The 14131-nt window shown below is 32.5% G+C and overlaps 1 protein-coding gene across 6 annotated transcripts in view; it reads left to right on the top strand.

Moving 5' to 3' along the window:
- LOC111046923 (paired amphipathic helix protein Sin3a) overlaps nt 1-13698 on the top strand; it is a 69617-nt gene extending 55919 nt beyond the window's left edge. For 5 of the 6 annotated variants that reach the window (XM_039440086.1, XM_039440085.1, XM_039440083.1 and 2 more), the window contains exons 13-15: nt 214-334; nt 6942-7130; nt 8458-8925. In XM_039440086.1, the coding sequence (XP_039296020.1) occupies nt 214-334; nt 6942-7130; nt 8458-8481 (334 nt within the window). In that variant the 3' untranslated portion in view covers nt 8482-8925. Of the gene's footprint in view, nt 1-213; nt 335-6941; nt 7131-8457 lie in introns of all 6 variants that reach the window. The other variant, XM_039440082.1, reaches the window with a different exon arrangement.
- The last annotated feature ends 433 nt before the right edge of the window (nt 13699-14131 follow it).

Raw genomic sequence — 14131 nt, 5'->3', positions numbered from 1 at the left:
CATGGCGAGAGCTTGAATATCGTCTCGGTTTGTGCAGGGATCCCATGTTGAAGTGTACTGATTTTAAACAAAACTTAAAGGTTATCTCTTTCGTTGATGATGTAGTTTTTCTTTAATTTACTCATTCAATTTATACCTAGAACTTGTGAGTTCTTTTTGAAAGACTCTGTATTATATATTAATTTTATAAATTAATGACTTTTTGTGTAACAGGTTGTACGGAGACGTAGCACCAAAAATTTATGAATATTTGAAACGGCACCCTGTATTAGGTGTGCCCGTGCTACTGGGCCGTCTCAAACAAAAGGATGAGGAATGGAGAACTGCTCAGAAGGTAAATATTTTTCTATGATTTCTTTTAATTAATGAACTATTGTCTTTTTATCGAAATAAAAAACAAATGAAAAACCTAAAGCTTATGCTTGTGTGTGTATAAAAGTAGTGATGATTCATATCCTCTGTTAATTGCTTGAATCGCAAATATTAGTTCCGAAGAATGTTTTATCTTAGGGTGGATTTCACCATATCACGTTAACGCTTCGTTTAGTAATATCCAGTTCTAACTGATGATTTTAACGAAAGATTAAGAAATTTGATTTCACCAGCGAAAACATGTCAAAACTAACGCCGCGTTACTAGTTACTAAACGATAGATCAGAGTAGATCAAAATGGCAGTGAGCTGCCATTACAATGAGCGAACAGTGTGTCTACCAGAAAACGTAACCTAGAAAATCATCAATTTTTGGGAGATCATCAGATAAAGATATAGTATAGTATACCTTTTTTCAAATATAGTAATACAAAATATTGAAGGAGTAGATTCGTGCTATGTCAAATAAATTACAGGGACTCAACTTAACTTATATTTCAAATATAAATGAGTTTATTGAACATAGTTTAATTTTTTACCCAGGTTAGTTATAGGTTATTGATATATGTTTTTGTATGATCAATTGGATAAAAATGATAACAAATTTGCTCTTAAGGTTGTGCATTCAATATTTTTTTTCAAAAAAAAAAAACTTTCTTCTTTTTCTAATCTATTAGACAGGTTCTCAGAACATAATCTATGCAATTGAAATATTTTTATCAGCTTCTGTTAGCTAACAATAGGGCTTCGAAAGTCACTTTCTTGAGGCAGATGGTACACATACCCTACAAAAACTACTGGTCAGAAAAATTTGAGAAAAATATTTAATTTTTCCATAACCACAACAAATTTAATCTTCACTAGCAGCCAAGCGAGTAGCCCTTGAAATATTCATCTATTTATTATTATTTCGTTATTTCTAATTATAATTCTAATTTGTACAAATAATTTATTGTTTTGTTTAAATTATCAAAAACCAGTACGATCATTTCTTGTTTTTCATTTTCCCACCCTTACATACTCGGTGAAGGCACATATTGTTTACAAAGTCTCCTTTTCAATATAGCAAAAATTACGTCAACTTTGTTTTTGAAAATCCGAAAAAAATTAAAATTTTTATGCATTTTAAACTTCTTTTTCACATTCAATTTCCGTTCTATAGTCTTCAAATTCATAGCAACTTGTAGCGCTGTTCTTGATGAATAAAGTTGATGCTTAAACTTCTTTTATAGACACAATAATAGCCGCTGGTATGTGTACCTTTAAAGCACGGTTTTACGCCTGCTATGCTCGGGCAGCAAGTGAATAGTATAGCTGGAGTGATCTAGCGGAATTAGTTTGTCCCTAGACCTAAGCGCTCCACGTTAAGTACCATTAGAAAATTTAAATATGCTCCTGAATACTATAAATTATTATTCATATCAACCACAACCTCCCTAAAGAAAGCCATAGTGCATTCGTGTGACGTCAGCACAGGTAGGGCTCCTACACCAATAAATATTCGATGATTTCAGCTGATCTATATCAGCTAGTGTTTTTATCGGTCTAGGAGCCCTACCTGTGTTTACGTCACCAGAATGCACTATGGCTCTGTTTATGGAGGTAGTGTATCAACCCACAGCTTGGATAGACTGTAATAAATATAAGCATACCACAAACGACTTTCGACTCACCAGTAAACAAATCTCCGCCATAGTGTCGTGTCATATGTTTCCTTAACACAAAATTACAGAGGTCAACTGACCAAGATTGGGCAGTTAACTCTTAAACGACAAATTATTCAAAAGAAGCTCTAATGGCGTGTGGTAAAATCTGATTTTCTCAGTTAAGGGCTAATTGAAGTTTACGCTTTCTCTAACGGTGCGTTTAGTTCCTGATGAAACCCGGCCTTAGGGTTATAGTCCAGTCACTGTATATACATTGGTGCATGTAATTTATATTGTAGTTCTGATTTTTTAATATATTATTTGGGTACATAAGAGAAGTCCAGAACCAATTTCTTCATGCAAAATTTCCTTTTCTTGATACAGGGTGGCCCAAAAACCTCGTATTTTATAGGCTCATTTTTCAGTTTTCAGCTATTTCTGCCAAATCTCGTAGTCGGACAGGAAAATTTGCTCTTGCCTTTTTTTTAGATTATAAAATTCTGAATAAAATGAAATCATTCGGAACTCTCTATCTTCAATTAGTACTGAGTTATGATTTTTCAAAAATGAGTGAAATTTGAAGAAAAAATCAAATTTGATGAATTTTAGTTTTTCATCAACAATATCTTCCGATTGTTACCATCTAGATGTATAATTCAAAATCCCTCTGTGCGTATTTTTGTTCTCTACAATCTGAGATCAGGTAGAGCGCTCTATCTTATATAGATTTCCAGGTACACCTGACAACAATGCTCCTTGTATTGTGAAAAACACCTAATTTTCAGCTTCAACCATCATCACCAACTACATTGTCCTCACATTGATATTTCGCACAATGACATAAGTTCATGAGATTATGTTCTATGGGAATCACCCGTTAGATGCACTTCATTTCAGTATTTCCTAGTAGAGAGGCGCGCTTAAGGACACCTCAAGGATCAAAATTTAAATTCTTTTGATAAGGATCAAAATTTTTGGCCATTTTTTGTGTATTGGAATATGGCCTTAAGTACACCCAACAATAAATTTTCCATTTTTCGACCGAATTTTACTTATGATGCATGATTTTGAACCGCCTTGACGAGCCGAGAAGAATGAAGTGTAGTACGATGAAATCTGAGCATTGTGCCAAAAGTTATGAGTGTTTTAAATTTTGATCCTTGAGGTGTCCTTAAGCGCGCCTACTACTACAATAACTACAATATAAATTGCAAGCACACCCCCTTTTTACTTTCCTTGCCCTATTACCATAGGTAAGGAAAGTATTGCTTTCCGAAAAAAATTAAGGTACCCTAATTTCTAAATTTCTATACGTTTCAAGGTCCCCTGAGTCCAAAAAAATGGTTTTTGGGTATTGGTCTGTGTTGTGTGTGTGTATGAATGTATGTGCGTCTGTGTACACGATATCTCATTTCCCAATTAACGGAATGACTTGAAATTTGGAACGTAGGGTCCTTACAATATAAGGATCCGACACGAACAATTTTGATCAAATGCGATTCAAGATGGCGGCTAAAATGACGAAAATGTTGTCAAAAACGGGGTTTTTGCGATTTTCTCGAAAACGGCTCCAACGATTTTGATTAAAGTTATACCTGAAATAGTCATCGATAAGCTCTATCAACTGCCACAAGTCCCATATCTGTAAAAATTTCAGGAGCACCGCCCCATCTATGCAAAGTTTGATTTTAGATTCTCTATTATCAGGCTTCAGATACAATTTAAACGAAAAATTAACTTATTACAATTACTAGACATTAATTGCAGAGAATTTCATGATCAATCTTTTCCACTTGGAATTTTTCGTTTAAATTGTATATGAAGGCTGATAATTGAGAATCTAAAAATCAAACTTTGCATAGATGGGGCGGAGCTCCTGAAATTTTTACAGATATGGGACTTGTGGCAGTTGATAGAGCTCATTAATGACTATTTCAGGTATGAATTTAATCAAAATCGTTGGAGCCGTTTTCGAGAAAATCGCGAAAACCCTGTTTTTTACAACATTTTCTCCATTTTAGCCGCCATCTTGAATTGCATTCGAACGAAATTGTTCGCGTCGGATCCTTATATTGTAAGGACCTTAAGTTCCAAATTTCAAGTCATTCCGTTAATTGGGAGATGAGATATCCTGTACACACACACACACACACACACACACATACACACACACACACACACACACACCACACACACACCACACACACACACACACACACACACACACACACCACACACACACACACACACACACACACACACACACACACACACACACACACACACACACACACACACACACACACACACACACACACACACACACACACACACACACACACACACACACACACACACACACACACACACACACACACACACACACACATACAGACCAATACCACTTTTTTGGACTCAGGGGACCTTGAAACGTATAGAAATTTTGAAATTGGGGTACCTTAAATTTTTTGGAAAGCTATACTTTCCTTACCTATGGTAATAGGGCAAGGAAAGTAAAAATCAGATGATATAGTCGATTAAAAACAGATTCAGATTTTCCAGGTTCAGATTTTTCTAAAACATAACACTTTTTTGGAAAATTCTATTGTTACTCGGTTATAAGAGAAGATAGAGAGCTCCGAATGATTTAATCTTATTCGAAATAGTATTATGTAAAAAAGGTCAGAGTGATCTTTTCTTTCCGATTGCTTCATTTGGCGAAAATAGCAGGAACCTGGAAAAGGAACAAAAAATGCGAGGTTTAGGGTACCCATTAAAAAGATAGAAGGTCAATTTTTGTGTTTTAGTTGTTTAAAACACCAAACCATTGCACTAAAACTCAAGCTTTTTCGGAATTGATTCCCCTAAATGGGTTTTTTCGCTACCTCGTGACTGGTAGAACAAACACTGGTAGAATAAATGGATCTAAAAGGGTACTAGTTTATGAAGAAAAATATTGTGAAGCTTTAGACCAATATACATAATTCTTCCATAATTTAAACAATAAAAAAACGATTTGGTAATAGATGGAAATTACTGAGATATTGCAATCATTCAAATGCTTTATGAATTAATTATTATTATAAAACGAAAATCCAAATTTTTCCTCCAATGTCATAATTATATTATGATTATAGTATTTTGCACAATAATTAAATTAATGTTTTAATTCACCCCGAAGACTTCTGCTACTGCAAATATTGACAACCGGGTAAATATTACATTTAATTAATAATAAAAAATTACAGCATTTAATTTGGATTCTCGTTTAATAATAATAATTGATTTGGTAACAGTGCGGAGTTGGAAAAGGATAGAGCTGTCTGCTTTTTCTCATGACAGACAAGGATAGGAAACCCATGTGAACCCGAGAAGTCGACTTATAACGTGAATGTCACTATAGAAGATTATCTATAGTGCCTAACTATAATATAATATTTATAAATAGCTATTTAATAGTCAAGGTACCTAGTAGGTACATTGGTTAAAGTGTAACTGTATTAAACTTTATTTTGACTTTATTTAATTCTGACTCTGCCTTATTCAATTTGATACACTTTGAATTACCTTGGATCCACCATTTCCAGTTCTTCTTTTGGAAACCTTTCTCTTAGAGCGTCCATTCGCAAGTCAAGGCTAGCCGCCGGTCATGCAATTTCAACATTGGCAAAATCAAAAACCAACTCCATTTCTTGCATTAAGAAGATATTTATGGCATTGGTCAAGTCAGTACTACTATATGGTGCACACATATGGGGATTACGACTCTTGAATGAGTTTGAAACTGTGCAAACCAGCTTCTACAGAAGGATTTTTCATTTGCCTCAGTGTACCCCGAATGCAGCATTGCGCATGGAGGTCGGGGAGGTTTGCATTTCCTACCTAATTTTTGCTGCAGCTATTAACTGGGTTATCCGGATTTTGAAAATGGATGATGATCGTCTCCCAAAAATTTGTTTCATTAGACAGGCTGAGTTGATAAGACTGGGTGCAGTTGATCACAGATATAATTGGGCGTCCCAGTTGAAGTTGCTGCTGGAGGGTGTCAACAGGGGAGAGCTCATCTTCAGCAGAGATGTTCGAGAATGGCAGATGAATAAAAGGGTCATACTCCATGATTTCAAGATGAGGCTCAGAGTTCAAGATCTTGAGAGGTGCAATGGATCTGCTTCGCTCCTCTTTGACGTCCCGAGAGGAGTTGATGATTCTGAGGCTGCTTACTTCGTTCTTAATCTGCCTTTTCACTGTATCAGGCTGATGATACAGCTGCGACTTGCCACGAGACGACAATTCAACCTCACAAGTAGGGGCAACATCCATAAGATCAGAGCCGATCAGTTGTGTTCCATCTGCAACTTGCAACAGCTGGAGTCAGTCGAGCACGTGCTATTCTCATGCCCACAGTATGCAGCACCGCGAGCATGGCTCATCGGCAGAGTTCCGGCATTTGAGGAACTGGATCCTAGCCTCGTGATCCGCAATCACGCCACACTAACGACACGAGATATGAGGATCTTATCGACCTTTGTGGAGCAGTGCTTGAAAATTCGCTCATTCTGTTTGAACGAGTAAGATGTGGATTTGACTGTCTAAAGTGCCAACAATGATTTGAGGAACTATGATTTTTTTCTTTTGATTGTACTGTGATGAGTGTGATATCCATGAAATTTTTCATTTAAGACATTATTGTCATGAACTCTTTAGATTAGTATGTGATCTATATTTTCTGTAATGATTTGTTTGCTTTTGTAATTGAATTTTGTAAATAATGCCAACCTGCTATAGGATAATTTCCTAAAAAGCAACTGTACTAAATAAAAAAAAAAATAATTTGATACACTTTGAATTGTTGGTTTCGAATAAATTTAAATTAGGCTATAAAAATGAAAAACAATTTTAATATATATTATTGTTATTCTTTCAGCTATTCAACAAGAAATGGAGGGAAGATATCGAGGAATTTTACAGAAAAACTGTTGGCGAGTTTGATTGCTCCATGAATTTTGATTATTATATTAGATTCATACATAACAACAACAATAATAACAATGATGACCCCATGGAAGATAAAAATCAACCCGAAGAAATGGACATTAACGCACCGGCTGCTCAAGTAAGCTGCATTTTTTATTAGTTCATTAAATATTCACCTTCTAATTTCCATATCTATCCCTTAAAAAGGATATGAATTTAAATTTTTTATTCATTCATCAGGAAAATATTAATTTTCATTCATTAAAAATGAAATTACAATTTAGTATGACAGTCTTAAGGGGCCCATTGACGTCTTAAATTATATATTCAGGCGAGGTGGGACCTTCCCGCAAGGGACTCCCCACCAACAAAAGTCATTTTTTGTAACTTATATAAAAGTATCCCTTATAAGTTTTGTATACAAGTTTATCTCTAAGGTTAATAATAATAATTTCTCTGGTCGAGTGTACAACACTGCCAGAGGAATTTATTCAAAATATAGACATGATTACAAAAAGCATATAAGCTACAATTATTTATATAGTATTAATACGATTGATTGATTATTTGCTGATATGAGAAAAAAAATGTGGCCCCACTATAATTATAATTATGAATATGTGTCGGGATGCCACTAATTTTGCTTTAATTCAAGTTTTTATGCAAAAAAGTAAAAAAGTCTAGTAAGATCTTGCAAGTCATTAGAAGTTCATGAAAACAACACATATTCAAAAATTTAAAATAGAACATTTATAACCTTTGATGAAGAAATTTTAAACTTGAAAAATATTTCTAATACTAATGAGAAAAAAGTTAATTCAAAATAAGAAAAAAGAATGTAAAATTGTTCATTGAACTAATTGGTTGTAAAGGCTGTTTATCCCATTTGACTATGTGGGCTACAATTATAACTTTTGAAATTGCTTATGCGCAAAACCGTTTCAATTTATACAACATTCCAAATATGTAATATATGTCATTAAAGTAGAGTTTAAATTTTATTAGTCACGTTCCCTTGAGTTCAAGTTTTTTGAACGTTTGAGTTGAATGTGTAATTTTGAAAACTTGAATTCAAGTTTTCATAAGCTCAAAAGTATAGGTTTGAAAACCCTATCTGATTTGTTGTTTTTATACATTCTACATTGACTGACAACTGTTTTTATCTCATTTACCCATTTGTAGGTTGGATTGTACCTTCAAGATTCAAACTTGAAGAAGGGTCTGTATACATTGGTATAGTCGATTCAAATTTATGTCCTTTAAAGTTGACTTCAAGTCTACAAAATACATTCATTTTACACAAAACTTGAATTTAAGTAACTTGACTAATCTAAACGTCGCTTAACCAAAGACCATTCATCAATAATTTATTATGATAATTTATAACTGTGCAGGATGTTTTAATTTATTTATTCTTTATATTTTAATTTAGAATACAATATAAATAAAATCAATCTCTTTTGCAGGTTGAAGATGAGACTGAATTTTAAACCAAAGACTCAGACAAAGACAAGCTTTACAAACAAGTAATCAAAACCCTTCAGTATTCCCAAAGAGGTTCTAAGTCTGCTTCCATAAATGAACAACTGCTAACTTTAATTGCCTTTAATTTGATTCTTCACTGGACTGATAAGTAGGCCTAGTGTTTGGAAGGCCTCAGCATCTGTTTTAGCAGTTCGTTATCTATTAGAAGATACAAGATCACTATCGATTTTGATAAACAACTAAATGTAAACAACTTTCAGGTAAACAACTAACTGTGATTTTTCAGTATTCCTTTACACATAAGCAAAATGGCCAATTGTTTCGAATTTCATAAGCATGATGATAGTATGCCAGGAGTGAATCTATATCAGACTCTTGAATGGCTTGATTTTTGTAAGGATACTTGAGACTGATTCCCACTCAGTACTATCAGTTAACGTAAGTGATATTTTTTTTTTTTTTTGAAAATTTGATTCAGAATTACTTATTCTGATACTGATATGAATGAATCCGCACTTATTAATCGGATAACACAAGTTGAAGATTTTAGTAGGATGATACACGCGAACTGATTAATTTTTATTCAAAACAATTTTTTCTAGAAATATCAACAGAATACTTAAGCCAAGAAACGAAAATACACGAAAACAAATTTGTGAATTTTTACATAAATATGAACACATAGACGAATTTAATATTTTTCACACACAGATATAGACGAATCTGTGTAGTAAACGAAACTAACATAATTGTTGGCTAACTTATCAAAGAATATCTCCCAATTATAGTTAGCACTGGAGAGATTTACTAATATTCATACTTTAATTAATGACATTGGGGAAACTTGAAAATTCACGAAACACGGAAATGTTGATTGATACTATATACGGTGTTGGTGTTGCCTGCTTGAGACGAATCCCCACGCATCAGTATCAGTTGACGTGTTCGGTGCAGTGACAATATTATTCTCATGAATTCTAATGGGAATATTCCCACTCAGCCCGGCCTAACGAGTATGAATAGTCCCATTAAAACGCATAATAATTAAAATATTCTTACTGTACCGGACCTGTTTGTTTACTTATAGTGATGTATGGATATCCGGCTTAAAACATTTTTGAATGGCATGAATGACGACAGTATATCTTTCAGATATACTTGAATGTTTGAATTTATTGATACGATGATGTTGGTAGCACATTGAACTTTTTTAAATGTTCAATGTAACGCCTAGTCCACACTCTCGCCAAGTCTTGCCGTCCACACTGCAATGCGAGAGTGGGCCTGGCAAGAGTGTGGATGCTGGACACTCGCCTTCCCTCGTCTCGTCTCTACAAAAATTGGGAGCAAAGGCAATATTGAAGGCGAGCGCTGGCATGGAGACCATCCACACTCTCGCGCTTTTCGTCGTTTGTACACACTTGGCGAGAGTGTGGAGCGGCATTAGAAAATGTAAGTTTTGACTTATCTTATTCTCTTTCTGTATTATTTTCCTTGTAGATTTAGCTTTATTCTATTATTATTATATATGTACGTTACCTGTAATATCTATCCAAATATATAATAATATTGATTATTTGATAAAAATGGTAATCATTAAAAGTTTATAAGATTAGTGATAGGCCTAATGCTTCGTGTTTGTAAAATAAAAGCACTTATAGTAGATATTATTCAAGTTGTGAATCAGTAATAATCAGTTTACTATAATGAAATGTTTGAATCGTTAAAAGATATATTAATAATATTGATTATTTTATAAAAATGGTAATCAATAAAAGTTTATAAGATTACTGATAGGCCAAATTATTTTTGTTAGTAATATAAAAGCATTTATAGTAGATATTATTTAAGTTATTTATCAGTATTAATCAGTTTATTAAATATTTAATAAAATGCTGAAATTGAACTTTGGTTCAGTAAATACAAAGTCTGATCAAGTAGGCTGCTTCAGCCTGTTTCTTGAGATTGTTACATTTAGATCTCGTATGATCTCTTTTTATACATTTTTATAATCGAAATAATATAATTTTGTGTTCAATATCGAATAAGCTCATCATGTATCTGATGATAAATGACAATGATTTCAAATGACAATATTAAATAGTTTACTAAACATTCAGATAAATAATTTTCAGCTAAAATTGAAGATAGAAAAAAAGATTAAAATAAAATAGTTTTTACTGGGTATTTACAGGGTAAACAATACAATCTAATTTACTAAGGTAAATTTTTAAAATTAGCTTGATGGAAAAATGCTACAATAAACTATTTTAAATAATTATCTTTCATACAAAAGTGAGATTTGATTAATTATTTACATTGAGAATTTAAACAGATTAGTCTAATTTTTAAAAGTATAATATACGTGTTATTGGTTCTAAATCTTCTAAACAATCACACTTCAAATTAGGAGAATTAGGTTAATGTATGTTGATGTTAATGTATGTTGTATATTGATGTTAATGTATGTTGTATGTTGATGTATGTAGTATGTTAAGGAAAATTTTGTTCTGATGATATCACATTGGTGTTATAGTAGAATTTATGTGGCATTTTAAAAGTAATATCAATTTATTGAAGTTGAATTGTTAATTGAAAATATACATAGGCGTGCGCAGACCTTAATTAATGGGGTTACCAGGCAGTGAGGTCTGGGAATTTTACTCTCAGTTAAGAGGGTGGTTAAGGGGGGGCCCCCTCCAACCGAGAATGATTAGAAAAAAATCAGATAAGATATGAAATGCGAGCTAACTTAATGATGGAATAGATTTTTATCTATGTATGGAATAGATTTATAGATTTAGCTCATTAAATAGGCTACACACAATGTTAGTAGAAGTCTATGACTTCATATATTCTTTCACTGGTTCCCGATAAAATTTAATTAATTAACATTTAATTCACGAATAGCATTAATTTAGGCTTAAGCCACATGCTCAACAGAGACGAAGTCAGAAGTGGAAGAGACATTTTCCCCAGATAATCAAGCGCTAATTTCTTTCCTACCCCCTCTACTGACAAACTGGAGGTGTCAGTAACGAATAGGTTTAATCTCATCATCTATCATAATACACAAAATCTACAGTTAACTTTAGGGAAATAATTGATTAAATAATCTACAAAATGTTGATGGAGTGATATTCAAATCTAAATGTGTTTGATGAGTTACAAAATTGGTTTCTACATCATCCTTGGTTTGTCAGGCACCTTCATATTGAACTCATCTATGGTATCTTTTGATGTTGCGTATTTAGTCAGATGTTCCTCGATGAAAGGCAGTAATAAGTATTGGCCCATCCTTGATCTTGACTTGATTTCTAAGCAGCTCAGTGTAGAAAAGCCACCTCACACGCACACGAGCAACTGCGGTTACTGGGATGGTGGCAAACATTTTTAGAACAGTGTGAAGGTTGTTGTATCTTGCTCCTCTTTATGATTTTCCGAGCCAGGATATCCACTCCATGACACTTGGGGGAAAATCTTCTTCTTTCCTGGATTTAAATTTTTTGTTTTATTATTTTTGCCAATGGGGTTACCGTGGTACCCCTGGTGACCCCCATGCGCACGCCTATGAAAATATATGTTACTCTGAAACATACATTCCTTTATAATAAAAGTAGTTTTACATGGATTGGTGTTGATGTCTAAAATTATAATAATTATGAAAATGTTATTAGAAATCTCGACAGACATATCTACTGTTTTAATGCTCGGTAGATACTGTACGAGAATTTTATATTAGATGTTATAATGTAGATTAGAATATTACTTGATAAGAATATTGATGATCTTATATTATCTACCTACAACTTATATGGAGTATATTTTTGAACTATACTGTACGTCTTCCTTCCTATTTGTTGAATTATTTTGTCAATTATTCATAAGATTATTCAATTATTCAATAGGAAAATAGCTTTGGTATTATGATGCAGAAACTAGCATTTTTCGCATTTCTACAGTTTTTATAAATAATTTATAATACAGTTTTAATAAAGTAGACATATTCATTTTTGATAAGTAATTTACATAAAAATCATTTTTGTAAAGATTGACTTTGAACACCTATGATCTAAGATTATCTCAACTATGAAAATCTATATTCTAGTACTATTTCGTAAGATGGAACATCATAATTTGTAGTTTGTTGCATGTTTTTACGGAAGTTCTATATTCATTCCATCTAAATTTGAAATTGTTTGTTTTATTCTGATTTGTAAATTCAGATTGATGATTTGGTGTATACATTGAAATGGACATAACCTACATTATATTTGGAAAATTCAAGACAAAATTAGGAAATTGAAGAAGTTTTGGGCAATAGTCTGTTTTTTCTTTTCTGACTATAATATTGTTTGCTCTAATAAATGAATAAATAAATTGAATTGTATTAATCATCAAATATCATTTGATGTTGCAAAATTTAGAAACATTACTTTATGAAAATTGACGTAAAATGATCATTTCTATGATATTTATATTTCATTACAATTTATTTCAATTAAATATATAATTACGCACCACCAAGAAATACTCCTGTAAGCTGTGTATAGGGTTGATAATGAACTTCTTTCACTATTAATTAAATTGTGTAATATTTGTTAAGATTGTCTATCTTGAGAATTTGTTAATTACATTGATGTTCTAGTATTACTCGTCATTATTTTAACTATATAACCAAAGAAACGTAGCTTTTGTCTAAATTAAAAAAATTGTTAATTACATTGATGTTCTAGTATTAGCCTATTTGTCAATATTTTATCTATGTAACCAATGAAACCTAGATTTAAGATTGCTTCTCTCGTGAATTTGCCATGTAGTAATTATTGTTACCAAATTGGTTCTTCCACGTATTTTATGTAACGGCGTTTTTAAAGAGAAGAGTTTTCTAAAATGGAGTTAGGTTAAATTTTTAACCCAATTTAACTCCATTTTCTGAAATGGAGTTACCAAGAAAACCACTCTTAGTCAAGCAATTCAGATAGCATCTAGGATATGTTTATTCTTAGAAAACGCTTCTGTAGAAACTAGAAAGCTAGTACCCAACTGGTTGGGATTTAGGAGTTGGATTATTCCATGTTTGAATGTTAAAATAGAGGAAAAATTTGATAATTCTGTTCAAATTGATATTATAATATTATTCAATAATTTGTTTTGTTTGATGTTCAATAAGCTTTATTGTTCAAAATTTACGTAATAAAGTTTGCATTTTTCTTGTCCAATTTATGTTTGTATAATTTTACCTGTAGTACTTTTCAGATATTTTATATTATTTTTGTCATATTCATTCAATCTCAGCTGTTTTCCATGCATGAAATCAAGCCGATAAACAGCTGTTTGCAGAGAAAATAAACATATGATTCTCATTACAGCATACTCTAAACTGTAATGAAACCATTTTTTTTCTTTACAGTCGAGTATGTTTCCCCAGTTCCGAAATAAGAACAGCAAAACTACTACAAAAAACCACCTTCAGCGATCCAGGTGGAAGCTTTGTCAATTTCAACAAAATTCCTGATTCGGAATTTGTAAACTAGGTTATGTTTATAGAATGCATGTAGTCACTTCAACACAAGCATGTAATGCTTTCTATTTCTCAATTATTCTTCTTTAGATTATTATGACAAAAAATAGTGTACGTTACTTGGACGTGAA

This window comes from Nilaparvata lugens, chromosome 13 (assembly GCF_014356525.2).
Source record: "Nilaparvata lugens isolate BPH chromosome 13, ASM1435652v1, whole genome shotgun sequence".
Lineage (NCBI taxonomy): Eukaryota > Metazoa > Arthropoda > Insecta > Hemiptera > Delphacidae > Nilaparvata > Nilaparvata lugens.
Note: the sequence above shows the minus strand (reverse complement) of the source record. Positions and strands in the feature narration are given on the sequence as shown.